The sequence below is a fragment of the Dendrobates tinctorius genome, unplaced genomic scaffold (assembly GCF_039654945.1).
Source record: "Dendrobates tinctorius isolate UK_male_01 unplaced genomic scaffold, ASM3965494v1 ptg000046l, whole genome shotgun sequence".
Lineage (NCBI taxonomy): Eukaryota > Metazoa > Chordata > Amphibia > Anura > Dendrobatidae > Dendrobates > Dendrobates tinctorius.
Genome location: NW_027361714.1, coordinates 8,441,417 through 8,459,231, shown reverse-complemented (window position 1 = coordinate 8,459,231; position 17,815 = coordinate 8,441,417). Strand labels below are relative to the sequence as shown.

Genomic DNA, 17,815 nt, shown 5'->3' with positions numbered 1-17,815 from the left:
CTTTTTCACCTCTTGCCCCTTTTCTTCCCATTTTCTCCATCTTCCCTCGCTATTGTTCTCTCTCTCCCTGCTGAGCCGCCTCAGAAGACAAGAGATGAGGGTGATGGTGGTCACCCCGCTGTGAGAGCCCTCCCCCCCTGCCTCCGCAGTCTCCCCCAAACGTATGGGCTCGGGAAAGCCTGGAACGTGAACTCACGATGTGGTGTTATACAAGTGGCACCTGCTTCTAACAGCAGAATTTCAGCAGTTTGATCAGGGAGGAGGGGGCATTTATTTTCCTATACAGCCAGTGCAGCTGCGCTGGGACCTGGAGGGGAGCGCCACAAAGACAATGTTATAAGGAAAAGCTTGTAGACAGTTGGTATAAGGTGGGGCGTAATAATTAAGATGGAGCTTGTTGGAGATAGCAGTGAATGTGGTCATTATCCATTACAATGTAATGCTTTACTGGCATGGTTCAGTGTGGTTTGTGCAGTAAACATTGGGTGTATTTGTGGTTTGTAGTTTCTGTAATTGTGTGTGCTGGATTTGTTTCAGGTGTCTTGACATGCACTGTGCTTGTGTGACACGTGCACTAAGCCATTATGATGTGTGAATTGCATACTGTGTGCATAGTGTCTGCATACTGTGCCATTATGATGTGTGCAGTGTGCTTGTGTGCTGTGCCTTTATACATTGTGCATAGTGCTATTGTGACATTTCTGCTGTGCTTGACGGATGTGTGCACTGTACTTCCGTGACGTGTTCAGTGCTTGTGTGACATGTGCTGCGCTCATGGGACAAGTGCTGTGCTGTTATGACTCATGCCTAGTGCTTATGCGATGTGTGTGCTGTGCTTGTGTAATGCATGCACTATGCGGTTATCACATGTGTATAATCCCTGTCTGATGTCTGTACTATGCCACTATGAATTTATTGTGACATTAATGCTGTGCTAGTGGGATGTGAGCACTATGCTTGTGTGACATGTTTATAGTACCTGCGTGATTCATGTCTACGACTTGAGTGACGTGTGTATAATGCTTGTGTAATGTGTGCACTGTGCTTGTGTGACATGTGCACAGTCCTTGTATGATGTGTGTGCTGTGCTTTAATACCTCGTGTAACATGGGCACTGTGCTTTTTTATATCTTTTGCATAGTGTTTGTGACATGAGAATGGTGTTTGTATGTTGTATGCACTGTGCTTGCATGACGTGTGTGCATTGTTCTTGAGGGACTTTGTTCTTGTGCGCTTTGTTTGAGATGACGTGCATAGTGCTTGTGTGACATGGGACCTGTTCCTTTATACCTTGTACATAGTGCTCCTGTGACTTGTGCACTGTGCGTCTATGCTGCTTGTACGGTGTTTGTATGACGTGTACATTATACTTGTATACCTTCTGCACAGTGCTTGTGTGATGTGAGCTTTGCTTTTGTACATTGTGCATAGTGCTTCTGTGATGTGCGTACTGTGCTTGTATGCCTCATGCGCTGTGCTTCTATACCTTGTGCATAGTGTTTGTATAATATGTACACAGTGTTTGTGTGACTTGTGCACTGTGCTTGTACGATACATGCACATCGTTTGTGTGATGTGTGTGCTGTGCTTGTATACCTTGTATATAGTGTGTGTGATGTACGCACTGTGCTTGTGTGATATGTGCGCTGTGTTTGTGTGACGTGTGCTATGCTTGTACGATATGTGCACACGGCTTGTGTGATGTGTGTGCTGTGCTTGTATACCTTGTACATAGTGTTTTTGTGATGCACACACTGTGCTTGTATATGTGCAATGTTTGCGTGACTTGTGCGCTGTGCTTGAACGATATGTGCACACGGCTTGTGTGCTGTGCTTGTACGATATGTGCACACGGCTTGTGTGCTGTGCTTGTATACCTTGCACATAGTGTTTGTGTGATGTACGCACTGTGCTTGTATGACACGTGCGCTGTGCTTGCGTGACTTGTGCGCTGTGCTTCCACGATATGTGCACACGGCTTGTGTGATGGGTGTGCTGTGCTTGTATACCTTGTACATAGTGTTTGTGTGATGTACGTACTGTGCTTGTATGACACGTGCGCTGTGCTTGCGTGACTTGTGCGCTGTGCTTGCACGATATGTGCACACGGCTTGTGTGATGGGTGTGCTGTGCTTGTATACCTTGTACATAGTGTTTGTGTGATGTACGTACTGTGCTTGTATGATACATGCGCTGTGCTTGTGTGACTTGTGTGCAATGTGTTTGTGTGACTTGTGCACAGATCCTCCAAATGACACTTATTCAACAGAAAGAAGATGTGCAGCTTTGACTTGTGGCTATTGACCATAAAAGAAATCTAAGTTACCGGCTTCAGGTGCTGGGTGTCCATTTCCCTTTACAGTGTTTTCCGACATCAAGAAGTTCTTCTCCGCTGCACCTTTGTCCATTTTTAATGAAACTGTATCTAGAAAAATAAAGTGTGCACCTCAATAAGATAATGTCTTTATTGCATCCATTTGCTATATCTGATCTTAGCCTAGAACCACCACAGACTAACTGGTATAAAATTCCAAAAATCTATTAATGATACACTACAGAGCCGGCAAAAAAAATCTTTACGCATTCAACAAAACCACAAAAATCTTAACATTCAAGTGTTTTTTTGTGGATGTTTAGTTAATTCTTCGTCATGTCACCCTCACATTTATCACAATCTGCAGTCACAAGCCAGTTTTTGATCATCTCCCCATTCTCTGCACTGTTAAAAAGTGAAATCATGATGCGGATTTTACATGTAAAGTATTTTTTTGCCAGCACTGTAATAGTTAAAGAATTACTTGTATATTTTTGTCACAAAACACCCCGGGGGAGGGGGGGGATGCAGGAGTGTCTAGGGACACCAAAGGTACCGGGGGAAATCGGGGGACCAGATTAATCTCTCCTTTGATGTGCGATCACATCAGAAGAGAGAGAAATTAAATGGGAAATCTGACTTTTTTGTTTGCGGTCGCCGTTATTCCGTGAATAACGGCAATCGCAACACTGGGGTCGGTAAAAACCAAGACCCCGGAGAATTTTTGACGTTGGGGGGGGGGCGCCATCCATTTATTTCTCAGACCCGTTAAAAAGCGGTGCTGGTGCATGAGAACCCTTAACTGCCGCCGTTAAAAGGTGTAGTGGCGGTTGTTAAGGGGTTAACAGGCTTGGATACAGCACTCTGTGAACAGCAACTTCTTTAGCAATGACCTTTTGTGGCTTACTCTCCTTGTGGAGTGTGTCAATGCCTGCCATCTGTCAAGTCAACAGTCTTCCCCATGATTGTGGAGCTACTGAAACAGACTAAGGGACCTTTTTAAATGCTTAGGAAGCCTTTGCAGGTGTTTTTTAATCAATTATTCTGAGGGTATGTGCACACGTTGCAGTTTTGCCCGTGGAATATTTTCTGCGCAGATTCTGCATCTCTTGGCAGAAAATCCAGGTAAAAATCCGCACACATTTAATGTGTTTTTGATGCGGATTTTCATGCGGATTTGTATGCGTTTTTGTAAGCTAAATAAAGATCTATTATTTAACAAAAAAAAAGAATTGTGATGTAATTTCTTTCTCCAACCTCTTATTTTGCATACTCCATTGAAGAATGTTTACACACACAGATAGATAATAGACGTATCTATAGATAGGTAGATATAGCAAGAGATACATCTATCTATAGATATATTTATGTATATCTATAGAAATACATGCAGCCGCACGCTCCGGTCCCGAGTGCCGGCGGCAGTGCCGGGTATTGAGGTGCAAGACTTGTGCGAGTTTCTCACAAGTGACCCCAGCCTAACACAATATCTGTTTAATTTGATAAAAATTGAAAAAAAGAAATGGCGCCAGACAGGGAAAGCCAGTGACTGCGGGCCATTGTTTATAGCCTGAGAAGGGGGTAATACCCATGGATCTTGCCAAGCTATGAATATCAAGCCCGCAGATGTATATTTAGCCTTTGCTGGCTATTAAACTAGGGGGATCCCCCAAAAAATTGATGTGAGATCCTCCTATAATTAATAGCCAGAAAGGCTATGTAGACAGCTGCGGGCTGATATTCTTAGCCTAGGAAGGGGCCAAGGATATTGACCCCCCGGCTACAAACCCCAGCTCTCAGCCGCCCCAGAAGTGGTGCATCTCTAAGATGCACCAATTCCGGCACTTAGCCTTTCTCTTCCCACTTCCATGTAGCGGTGGCATATGGGGTAATAAGGGGTTAATGTCATCTTTGTATTGTAAGGTGACATCAAACCCCGTTAGTAATGGCGAGGCGTCAATAAGATATCTATCCATTACTAATCCTATAGTTATTAATGGGTTAATAAAAAAGACACAGCCAGAAAAAAGTCTTTTAATGAAATAAAACACCACACAGATTTCCATCTTCTATTGTACGCCTAATTCCTCAAAGCCATTGATCTCCTGTAAAAAACAAAAAAAATAATAAACCAACAGTAATAACTCCCTGGTCCGACGTAATCCCTTTAATAACGAGTGTCCCATGACGATCTCCCCTATAGAGCAGTCACATCAGCAGATGTGACCGCTCTACAGGGCCTCCGATGACACACAGACCGGAGATAACCCTTCAGGCTCTCACTTCATGGCACCACTGCTGTGTGAGAATTTTCTCACGCAGCGGTGCCGTAAGTGACAGGATGAACTCGTGACCTGTCGGCGGAATGATAGTGTGGAGGATTACTGCGTCACTGTACACCGGAGCCCCTGGAAAGAGGTCACATCTGCTGATGTGACTGCTCTCCACGGGAGATCGTCATGGGACACTCGTTATTAAATGGACTACATCGGAACATGGAGTATATTGTTTGTTTATTTTTTTTTTCAGGTGATCGAGGGCGTGAGAGATTAGCTGTATATGGCGAGTATATGTACTGTATGTGTGTATATGTTGTGTTTTTTTTTTTTTCTTAACTATTCAACACATTAGCCGGATGATGGGACTACTCCTGTCCAATCATTGGCTTATGGCGTCACTGTAGCAGACATAGACGGATGGGAATAGTAGTCCCATCGGACGATGCCTGCCTACACACAGCCCCGCAGACCCCCACACACAGACACAGATTCACGCAGACACCCACACACAGACACGCACGTATTCTACGCACACAGTCTCCGCCCACACACTTCCCTCCTCCCGATCTGCAGTGTTTCTCACACCCACATCTGCAGCAAATCCACAGATCTTTTTTACATCTGCGGTTTTACTGTGGATGTGCCTAACTCAATGGAATTCAATGGGTGCAAAAACGCTGCAGATCCGCAAAAAGAATTGACATGCTGCGGGAAAAAAAACGCTGTAAATCTGCAGATTTTTTCGCAGCATGTACACAACAATTCTTAACTTCACATTGGCTGTGCACAAAACTGCAAATTTGATGCCATTCCGCGCGCCCAAAAACGCTGCGGAAACGCATCTAAATCCGCAACGTGTGCACATAGCCTAATTTACTGAGATAATGACTTGAGTTTTCATTGGCTGTAAGCCATAATCATCAACATTAACAGAAAGAAACACTTGAAATAGATCACTCTGTGTGTAATGACTATATATGAGTTTCACTTTTTGTATTGAAGAACTGAAATAAATTAACTTTTTGATGATATTCTAATTTTGTGAGAAGCACCTGGATAGACCAGGGGAAGAGTCTTGAGGAGATCATTTGCATATTCCCAGTGCCTTCTGGGATAAGTGAAGAGTTTCCACGAGCTCAACGATCACTGGGTTTTGGCCGTTGCAGCTGAAAAGAGGAAATCGGAAAAACCTATCGGCGCGCGAATTTTGGCTCATCGTTTTTAAGAAATCTCAAGATGGAAGAGGCCAGGAGCCATTTGGTGAGCTGCATTTCTTGCTACATGCTCACAGATATACCAGTGGAAAAGCCAAACTTCACATGCCACAAATGCAAGCTTGTGTCCCTGTTGGAGGAAAAGTTGCAAAATCTCGAAGAGAGGTTAGCTACGTTGAAGATCATTAAGGAAGGTGAAGAGTTCTTGGACAGAGCAGAATTATCTCTTCATGTTACAGAAAGAGAAGAAATTCGAAGTGCACCTGAAGAAACAGAGGAATGGAGACATGTGACCCAGAGAAGCAGGAGGATCAGGAGGCAGTCAGCACCCATACTGCTCAGAAACCAGTACCAGGCTCTCACGCAGGAAAACGATGAAGAAATACATCAGGATAAGACTTTGCCAACAAACAGCAACCTTGTACGCCTTCAGAGTCCTCCTGGATGGAGAAAGAAAAATGTTGTGAAGAAGAAACGGAGAGTGGTGGTCATGGGGGATTCCCTGTTGAGAGGAACAGTGGCCGCTATCTGCAGACCGGATATAACTTCAAGAGAAATGTGCTGTCTTCCAGGTGCAAAAATTAAAGATGTGTCTGACAGGATATCAGGACTCTTCAGACCTACAGATGACTACCCATTCCTGCTACTACATGTGGGGACAAATGACACCGCAAGAAATGACCTGGAAACCATCTGCAGAGACTTTGAAGACTTAGGCAAGAAAGTGAAAGAACTGGGAGCGCAGGTGGTCTTCTCTTCCATCCTCCCAGTGGATGGCCATGGAACAAGGAGGTGGAATAAGATTCTGCAGGTGAACAACTGGCTACGTCGATGGTGCCGTCAGCAACGATTTGGATTTCTGGATCACGGAGTGAACTACTTATACGATGGACTACTTGCTAGAGATGAGGTGCACCTTACGAAGACTGGAAAGCATGTATTTGGAAGTCGCCTTGCTACACTTGTAAGGAGAGCTTTAAACTAGAACAACATGGAAAGGGAAGCAAAAGACCAGAAAAAGCCATACACCTGACAAATGCTATTGAGAACTCTGCTATTAGAAGTGGAAAGGAAGAACAAAGACGAAATAATCTAATTAATAAAAATATTGGAGAAAGAGAAACCAATCACAAACTAAAATGTTTCTATACTAATGCACAAAGCATGGGCAACAAACAAGGAGAATTGGAACTACTAACACAGGAAAACAAATATGATGTCATTGGAATCACTGAAACTTGGTGGGACAATACACATGATTGGAATACAAGACTAGAAGGATACAACTTATTTGCAAGAAACAGACTTGATAAACGAGGAGGGGGTGTCGCATTGTATGTTAGAAACGCGTATATCTGCAGAGATTGAAGCTTCAGAGACTGGGAGTTCTGTGGAAACTGTTTGGGTAAGAATACAAGGACAGAACAATGGAAAGGACACCATTGTAGGCATTTACTACAGGCCGCCTTGTGCAAGCTGAAGATATGGATGAACTCTATGCATCAAATGGCCAAGTTCTCCAAAAAATATGACATAGTTGTCATGGGAGATTTCAACTATCCAGACATTTGTTGGGAATCTCTCTCAGGCAAAACTAACAGGTCAAGGAAATTCTTATCCTCTCTTGCTGACAACTTTATCTTCCAAAAGGTAGGGGAGAAAACAAGGGGAACTGCTACCTTGGATCTAATCCTTATAAACAGGGAGGAAATGGTTGAGGAGGTAAAAGTGGCTGGGACCCTAGGAGGTAGCGACCATGCTATTTTAGAATTTTGGATAACTAGAGGCGGAAGACCTGTGAAGACTCAGACGTCAAGGTTAGATTTCAGAAAGGCAGATTTTAAGGGATTCAGAAGGAGAATTGGAGGGATCCAATGGCTGGATATCCTTAAAGACAAAAATGTCCAGGAAGGATGGGAAATCTTGAAAAATGAAATTCTCAAAGCACAGTTGTTAACAATTCCGAAAAGAGGGAAGAATAGGAAGCATTTAAGGAAACCAGGATGGATGAACACAGAACTTAAGCACATGCTAAAAAGGATGAAAAAAATGTTTATAAAATGGAAAGAGGGAGGCATATCTAAAGAATATAATGCTGTCTGCAGAACCTGCAGGGCACAAATCAGATTAGCTAAAGCTGAAAATGAATTGAGGCTTGCAAGAGATGTCAAAAGCAATAATAAAGGATTTTGGGGATATGTCAAAAGTAAAAGAAAAGTCAAAGATGCTATAGGATTTTTACAGGATGAAAATGATGAAATGGTAAGACAGGATGTTGAGAAGGCAGAACTTTTAAATTCCTATTTTGCATCTGTTTTCTCTCAGAAAGGAAATGTAACATCAACTGTTATTCACTGTCCTATTAAGGAAATAGAAGAATCCAGGATATCTATAAACAGAAAGATAGTGAGGAAACACTTAGCTAACCTAAATGAATTCAAGTCTCCAGGTCCAGATGAATTACACCCCAGAGTACTGAAGGAGATAGCAGAAGAAATTTTTGAACCCCTCTCCATAATCTTTGAAAATTCTTGGAGAACAGGAGAAGTGCCAGAAGACTGGAGAAGAGCAAATGTTGTTCCTATCTTCAAAAAGGGAAAGAAGGTGGACCCAGGCAACTATAGGCCGGTGAGTCTGACTTCTATACCAGGAAAGATCTTAGAACAAATTATTAAACAACATGTATGTCAATACCTGGATAAGAATGAAGTGATTAAACAGAGTCAGCATGGGTTTGTAACTAATAAGTCATGTCAGACTAACTTAATTTCCTTCTATGACGGTATCACTGATTGGGTGGATCAAGGAAATGCTGTAGATATAGTATATCTTGACTTCAGCAAAGCATTTGACAAAGTCTCTCATACAATCCTTATTGAAAAAATGACTAAGTATGGAATGGACAAGGCAACTGTTAGGTGGATTCATAACTGGCTTAGTGATCGGACCCAAAGAGTGGTCATAAATGGCTGCACATCCAGTTGGAAGAATGTCTCAAGTGGGGTACCACAGGGCTCTGTCCTGGGCCCTGTATTGTTCAACATCTTTATCAACGATTTAGATGAAGGAATTGAGGGTAAACTGATTAAATTTGCTGATGACACAAAGCTAGGAGGGATAGCTAATACTAGAGAAGAGAGAGGATTCAAAAAGATTTAAATAAACTGGAGAAGTGGGCAGCAACTAACAGAATGGTTTTTAACAGGGAGAAATGCAAAGTACTACATCTGGGCAATAAAAATGAAAAAAGCATATATAGAATGGGAGGAATAGGGCTAAGTGACAGCACATGTGAAAAAGACTTGGGTATACTAATAGATCACAGACTGAATATGAGTCAACAGTGTGATGCAGCAGCAAAAAAGGCAAATGCAATACTAGGATGTATTAACAGAAGCATACAGTCTAGATCACGTGAAGTCATTATTTCCCTCTACTCCTCTTTGGTCAGACCTCATCTGGAATATTGTGTCCAGTTTTGGGCACCACATTTTAAAAAAGACATCAACAAACTGGAGCAAGTTCAGAAAAGAGCGACCAGAATGGTGACCGGTCTGCAAACCCTGTCTTATGAGGAAAGGTTGCAGGATTTGGGAATGTTTAGTTTGCAAAAGAGAAGACTGAGAGGAGACTTAATAGCTGTTTGCAAATATCTAAAGGGCTGTCACATTGTAGAAGGATCAACTTTATTCTCATTTGCACAAGGAAAGACTAGAAGCAATGGGATGAAACTGAATGGGAGGAGACACAGATTAGATATTAGAAAAAACTTTTTGACAGTTAGAGTGATCAATGAGTGGAACAGGCTGCCACGAGAAGTGGTGAGTTCTCCTTCAATGGAAGTCTTCAAACAGAGGCTGGACAGACATCTGACTGGGATGATTTAGCGAATCCTGCTTTGAGCAGGGGGTTGGACCAGATGGCCCAGGAGGTCCCTTTCAACTCTACGATTCTATGATTCTATATTACACCTTGCCTCCCTTATGTGGTGTTAGGCGTCTGCCATTTCTTACTGGCTTTTTGTACCAGTATCTGGACTGTCACTTTATGTATACATTGAATCTAATGTTCAGGCCCTTTTTCCTGTATTCATGCCTGGGGGGGTGACATCACATTTTTGGTGCACCTTTGTCTCGATTTGAACAGCCCTGTTAATGATAAATCTGTTGTGTTATATGTATTGGATTCTATACTATGAATTACTTGTCAATAAAAGTACACCTTTTAGAATATTTTCTCCATGTTTTTCGGTTTGAAAGGGAGAAAATAAGGTTGTGTCCTCAATGTAGTCGCTCGCTTCCAATCATCAGGGTGGTGTAGGAAGAGGTTACCGCGTACTACTCGGTGAGCGCAACTGTAATCATTGCAAGGGCATTTCGATTGGCAGCCTGCTGTGCAGCGTATGTGTGCAAGGCAGACAGTCAAAGTGCCAGGGAGTGATTACAGTACAGCCAGTACATGGTGAGTAGTGACCTTAACTGCTCCCTGCACCATTCTGATGGCTGGAGGTCAGCAGCTGCACAGAGAATAAAACTTCCTTTTCTCCCTGTAGGCGCTGCTCCCAGGCTACACAGGGAATAAATGCTATTTACCTGCAGATTAAGCCTATATCTACAGGAAAATAGTGTTTCTGCAGGTAACAGGTTCTCCTTACTCAAAACCCTCTTTAACCCCTTAGTGATGGGGCCAATTTTTTAAATTCTGACCATTGTCAGTTTATATGGTGATAACTCTGGAACGCTTCAACAAATCCCATTGCTTTTGAGATAGTTTTTTCGTGGCACATTATAATTTATGATAATAGTAAATTTAGGTTAAGTTTTGTGTTTATTTATACAAAATATCAGAAATTTGACAAAAATGTAAAAAAAAACTGCAATTTTCAAACTTTGAATGATTATCCCTTTAATCCAGATAGTTATTCCACACAAAAATATTAATACATAACATTTTCCTCATGCCTGCCTTACATCAGCACCATTTTTAAAACGCTAATTTATTTTGTTAGCCTTTTAGGAGGTTTAAAAATGTAGCAGTAATTTTTCATTTTTTCAAGGAAATTTACAAAATGTATTTTTTGAGGGACCTATCAATGTTTGAAGTGACTTTGGGGTGCTATATATTGGGAAACCCCAAACACGATACCACTTTAAAAACGGCACCCCGTGACACATTGAATACTGCTGTCAGGTAGTTTATTAACCCTTCAGGTGATTTTCAGGAATTAATGCAAAGTGCAATAGCAGGAATGAAAAAATGTTTGTTTACCACCTAAATGTCACTAACTTCTGAACTGACCGCTATAGCCGGGAGACTCTAAGGCCGCTATTTGGCCATGAACTGCTATGGCAAACATCAGGACCACACAATCAAGATCTCAGTGTATTAATTAGATTAAAGTGCAAGCCCCCACAATCTATTAACCATTTATTTGATGCAGACACTAAGCAGCAGCAACTAAGGGGTTAAACAAATATGGATGGTGTCAACACTGATCGCTTGTGATACAGCAAGTTGTCAGCTATAGTGGACAGCCGACAGCTGCTGGATTGTCACCTGTATGGGGATTCTATTCTCTTATATCTGAGGTCAGTTAAAAGAAGTATTGGCTGTCATTAAGGGGTTAAAACTTGTATAATCCATGTACATATCATTCAATAACAGCATTAAAAAGCAAGTTGTTTTTGTAACTGGAAATATACAAAATCAGCAATGTACCTGGTTCCACTTTCATGTTTCCACTTGGGTCCAACGTTGTGGAAGGTATAATGGCTCCTACAAAAACGCAAAATTCATAATATCTAAGAACAGATATATTTCCTTCGCTAAACATTACAGTCATATAAACTATAGTGGCCATTATAAGTTTCGTAATTGTATGAATTAATTCTTATTCATCAGCTTATATATTATTTCTATACATCTGAAGTATCTAATTTATTTTTCTGTTGATCCCGAAAATGTTTTCTGACCACCCCTAAAGGCATTTCAAAGTGAATAGTAGGAAACCGTAATACTGATCAAAATGTCATGCTGACACTTCTCAGCTTATCTGTAATCTGTCAGCAGGTTTTTGTAACCCAAATTAATAGCATTTATGCCAAGTCACTGTAATGCTGAGTAAATTAATAGTGATGAGCGAGTATACTCGTTACTCGAGATTTTCCAAGCATGCTGGGGTGATCTCCAAGTATTTGGATGTGCTCGGAGACTTAGTTTGTGTCGCCATAGCTACATGATTTGTGTCTGCTAGCCAGCCTGAAAACATGTTGGGGATTGCCTGTTTGTTAGGAAAACCCCACATGTATTCAGGCTGTCTAGCAGCGGCCAATCATGCAGCTACGGCGACAAACTAAATCATCGAGCATATCCAAACACTCGGAGATCACCCGAGCATGCTCCAGAAATCTCGAGTAACGAGTATACTCGCTCATCACTATAAATTAATAACTTTGTTTTAGCAATCTGTATTTCCTTTTCAGAGAAATCCCTTGACCAATTTTTCTGCTAATAAGCTGCACTTACAGCTCTCCAGAGTCTCTCCCTCATTCCCTGCTCGCTGCCGGTCTCCCATCACTGACCGACCGGTCCATCAGGGACCTGCTTCCCCACCCGAGATCTTCCGCCGGCGCAGTTATTCCTAACGTCACTCCGACGCATGCGCAGAACGATAGTCTGGCCCTCACATTGTTCTCAGCATCTTATTGCACTGCCCATGCATCGCCCTCGGAATAACAGCATGTGAAAGAGAATCATGGGCAGGCAAGCAGATCTCTGAGAGAGTCCAGTGGTGAGCGAGGAAAGATGGAGAGAGGCCAACCCCCTGCACTTGTGGCTCATTAGCATAAAAACTGGACCAGGAATTTCTTTGAAAAGGAAACACGGATTGCTAACACAAAAGTATGGAGCTATTCAGCACTACAGCAACATAATATAGTTTATATTGGTTATGAAAAGGTTCCCTTTAAAAAAAAAAAAAATAAAATCTTCTTGCTGGCAGCTGCCACTAGGGGGAGCTGAGGATCTTTTTACAGGCGCTGTATTAGTCAGTGTTCATACACAGACATAGAGGACAGTATCAGAAAATCACAGTTCCAACCTCTATAAAGATATTAAAAGGAATCCGAATGTTAGAAACGATGTAGGAACCACCAGGTCGTATCTCGTAATCGTCTTTATGACATACCTGCTACATTAAATGTCTTACCAGTCTTGATTTTATTATCCCCGTTCAGTTCTTGGAGAAGTGTCCGATTTTTTACCCCGGTGGACACCGAAATCTTCTGTCCTGAGTCTCTTGATTTTTCCACAGCGGATTCTCGCTCTTTATCAACGTCACCTCCCGCGCCATGGTCGTTCGCCTTGTCAGATATGTGAATCACTGTCTTCCGACCAGAACTGACTGCAGTACATATGATGGACTAGTTATATATCACATATATGGACATCAGTCTCCAAAGCCAACAGGAAAAACACACTGCAAGCGGCATCCTGCCTTATTTCTGTATGTACAAGTGTGATGTGATAATTTTTCAACACAAAAGAGGAGCTGCAGCAGCTGGGGCACAAAACTGTATATATGTGTGAGAAGCACCTGTATATACACAAAGTACAGTAACCCATGGAGCTGGCTATAGTGTACTGTGTACGTCTACATGTAAGAAGACAAGGGGCCCGATTCATCATCATCTGTGCTTTTCTTTAGTCTTCTGGTATTAATCGGTTCCAAAATTCTTCAAAGTGTCAGGAATTTTACACAAACTGAAAAATGCTTTTGATTTTTGGCAGCTTTTTAGCACAAAATGTCGCATGTTCTCCTAAAACATTGCAAAATTTGCACACACAAAAAACTTCAGGCGTACATAAAATTACTCTGGGGTCTAGAGTACACTTTTACAAAAAAATGTTGAAACTTTTTCAAAATCACAGAGCCGAAAACATCCGGAAGCACTAAACCCCAATCACAATGATGAGCGTAAAATAAAAAAAGCAAAAAACAGGTCAATGCATTAAATAGACTTTCAAAAAAGGTGCAAATTAAAACAAGATTTAGGCACAAATGAAAAAAAAACTAGACTAAATGCAATAATGAAGCGGGCCCCAAATCCCAAGCTCGGCCATATCACAACACACACATGAGAACGGGTCCTAAAGACAAGACATACAATGGCAGCTCTGGTGATGCCTCACGCCAAGACTTGATATGCCTCAAGGTGGTGCAGAATGACTCACGGTTTTGGCAGAACGCTTCGTCAGAGCCATCCGGGCACTGCACCACTCGGTCACAGGCCAGTGTGATATCTATGCAGCAGCCGTCGTCACAGATAAACTGGTAGCGGGAACAGGCTCCGCTGCAGGATGTGGACGCTGCGAGAGAAGGAGACAGGACAACGTACACTATATCGGGGGGGAATGGCGATAAATAATATTTTTATTGCACATTTTCTTTAAGGAATTATCATTATGCTCCATCGGAGATATGCAAAATATAATGCTTAGGCCGTGTTCACACACTGCAGAAAGTGTATGCTGCAGAAAGGGTCAGAAGTGTCACCCCAGTCCGTTACTAAGCATTGAGTCGGGTGATGTACCCTTGCTGTGGTCCGGAGATAGAACCCCACCTGGGACAACATCTGCACAGTGTTTGTATTCTCTCCCCGTGTTTGCGTGGGTTTCCTCCTACACTCCAATGATAGGGAATTTAGATTGTGAACCCCAGTGGGAACTATGATGAATTTTGGGAATATAAGCACTATATAGGTAAGCAAAATAAATAAATCCACACTGAAAATCTGAACAAGAATGAGAATGCTGCAAAATCAAAATCCACACCATGCTCTCATTTTTGTGGTTTTTGTTTTTTTTTTTAAAAACCCATCAACTTGCATTGTTCAGTAAAATACGCAGAATCTGTGACGTGTGTGAACGCGGCCTTACATGTAAATGCATTGAATGTGAAGTTCCTGTGTTTGACACTTGATGGCAATATTTTCCCATGGATCAGATGTGAACTTTAGTATCTCTGACTTATGCTGTTCAGCATGGCCTCTCAGACTGGGAACTATTCAGTTAGCACTGGTGAGGCAACCCCTAGATGTGGGTGAGGTGCAGCCAGGGAGACCATATTAAACAAGTGATCAAACGTTGCACTCTATTCTTTAAATGCACCAACATCTGGCGTAGTGCTATGCCTGGCTCGTTTTGGCTTGTTGTAATGCTCTGCTGGGTACAGAAGAAAAATACAATATAATTAGGTAATGTTTATAATGCTGTCAGGACTTCAACCACTTTATTATGGGGCGGTTCACTCCTGATTGATTGATGATTCGGGTTGGCAGCATGGTTGTACCGCTGGCTGAACTGTGCGCTCTCCAATGCAGCAAGCAGAAGCAGCTTTGTACATGAACCATTAGATCCAGTGATCTGTCCATTTTCAGAGCAGCGCTTACAAGCTCTTTGAAAGAGCTTGTAAGTGCTGCAACTCCTTGCCTAGAAAACCGTCCACCCCTGATAGACTGCAGAGGTGGCTACAAATAGTAAATAGTCATGATGAGCGAGTATACCCTTTGCTCGGGTTTTCCGAGCATGCTCGGGTGTCCTCCGAGTATTTTGGCGTGCTCGGAGATTTAGTTTCTGTTGCCGTAGCTTCATGATTTACGGCTGCTAGACAGCCTGAATACATGTGAGTATTTCCTAACAAACAGGCAATGAGCATACTCGCTCATCACTAGTAGTAAACAATGAAACTGAAAATCCCTCCGTTCTCAGCAAGTTGCTTGTCTTTACAAGTATTTTGCAATTTCACCCATTTATGATCATGAGAAGACTGCTTTAAATAATTCTAAGAATCTCTTTTAGGTAGATTTTTTTGAGGGGGGGGGGAGGCAAGATGGAGATATAAACGTTGCCCAAATATACAGGCTGTACCCATCTAATGAAAGCCTATGTGATTCCATTAATAGGGAACTCAGGTCCCCCCCCCCCCCCGAATAATGAAAAGTGCAACCTCCATAGCCACCAGCAGCTATTTTTTTGTTGAAGATTTGCTTGGGCTGTTTGTGGGGAGTTCTGGAGATCTCTCCCATGTCGCATGGCTCCCAAGCAATCTGGAAGAATAGGCAAGCATGATGTGTGATATCACCTCTAGAAGATTTGGGATTTATTGAATGCCTAAGTGCATGCTTTCTCCAAGGTGCAGACAGAGGCCGTCTATTAAAACTCCTCACAGCAAAGTGATAGATCCCTAAACAATTCTCCAATCTGCAAGGGTCAGAGACAAGGGGCTTCTCCTCTCCAATGCCAATTGGTAGTCTGGGCATATCAAACTGGAGTGGGCATGGATCATCAGCACTCCTGAGGTTACTATATTTTCAGGTTACAATGGCCTCACTGTAATGGGGGTGGGGGTCCCAGCGATTGGGAAGTTATCCGCATGGATAGGAGATAACTTCCGAAGTTAAGAATAACCCTTTAATAAAGGAGTATCTGCAGTGAAAAAAAGACAATTTAAAGTGAACATGTTGGATCATTTTCTCCCCCTAAACATCCCCTAGTATTGTATTAGTTTTTTAACCTTTAATCCCTACATGTATTTTGGGAAAAAAAATTATACACATAGGGTGTTTGCACCTCCTAGTCTTGTTACCTGCTTCCAGTCAAGTGGGAGGGGCTGGATCACAGAAGAGTCAAGCCGCATATTGTGACCACAGGTGATCGATTGGCTGAGCTGATCCTAAACAGTACACATCTCAAGAATGCTCCCTGACTGTTGGCTCCCCGAGCAGGCACAGGGAAGTTGGGTGTGCTTCCCAACATCATTGGCATACTGTATGCTCAGGAATCAGCGGTGATTGACAGGCGTCCCACCATGAACTGCTTGCATGCCTAAGATCTGTGTAACGTGGTGCTGGAAACAGTAGAGTCACACCCTGGGAAAGGTGTCAAGAGGATCTGAAGCTCGACTATTACAACATCCAGCAGCTCCCACTTAACTGAAAGCAGGTAATTATCGGAGGAGGCAAGAACACACCAATAGAAGGGTTTCTTAGCAATACAGAGTCAGTTTAGTGTTACACTATGTAGGGAATATAATCTAAGATTAGCACCGTCCTGAGCTGCCAGAGTGATGTGGTAGTACAACAATCAGTAAATGATGGGATACCATACTCATTTTCAGTCATTTAGGAACGGGAGAAGCCCGTGACAGAAGAAAACGTTGGGTAACAGACTGATATACTAGGAGTAGTATGGAGGAACCTACCTGACTTATGGTGTTCTTCAGGGAGGACGCTGACGGAGACGTTGTCGGAGCTCTTCTGGCCAGATGTGTCAGTGACCGTCAGCTGCAGGGTATAAGCTCCTTCTTCCAAGTGGGAAAGCCTAAGTGTCCCTGGTTGGGGAACCTGTACAAATACCAAGTGATAACTGTTGACAATTTTATCCAATTCTTGTAGCCATTCATATGGAAATGATCGGAATATTACTGCCGTTATTTATCACATAGTACATGTGACTTATACTCACTAAGCCACCGTCTTCCCAAAAGATCCTGCCCTCCACTAAATAAGATTTCCGCCTCTATGAGGTGCATAGTAGAAAGGTACGACTTACAGAGCTTTTATAAGTAGATGGTACCACATATCTGAGCCAGGTTTTTGGTTTCACAGAACCACATGCACCGCCGACCACTGATGACACAGCACATAATAAGATAGAATGCAGAAGTCAATAACAGGATTCAACGTACAAATGTTTCTAACATCTGACAAGTCGTGCAGAAAATTCTGATCAGCACATTAGTGAGGATTACACCAAACCTTCACAAACCATAGCAACAAGCGGGTCAGCAACACATTACATCCCCATCGCATGGGAACCTGTCATGTCCCCAAATACTATTATCCTGCAGATACTGTATGGGGTTAATCTGCAGGTTAATAGCGTTCTGAAGCTGCCCAGCCCCCGCACTGAAAGCCCTGCTGCAAGAAGTCCATGGCTTTCAGTCATAA

General features: G+C 42.5%; 1 protein-coding gene across 1 annotated transcript in view; it reads right to left on the bottom strand.

Annotated features, from left to right (window-relative positions):
- LRP11 (LDL receptor related protein 11) overlaps positions 1-17,815 on the bottom strand; it is a 35,384-nt gene that overhangs the window by 4,055 nt on the left and 13,514 nt on the right. The window contains exons 3-7 of the mRNA XM_073575693.1: positions 17,068-17,209; positions 14,040-14,174; positions 13,015-13,209; positions 11,526-11,582; positions 2,327-2,425 (exon numbers count right to left, since the gene is read on the bottom strand). Coding sequence (XP_073431794.1) covers positions 2,327-2,425; positions 11,526-11,582; positions 13,015-13,209; positions 14,040-14,174; positions 17,068-17,209 — 628 coding nt within the window. The remainder of the gene's footprint in view (positions 1-2,326; positions 2,426-11,525; positions 11,583-13,014; positions 13,210-14,039; positions 14,175-17,067; positions 17,210-17,815) is intronic.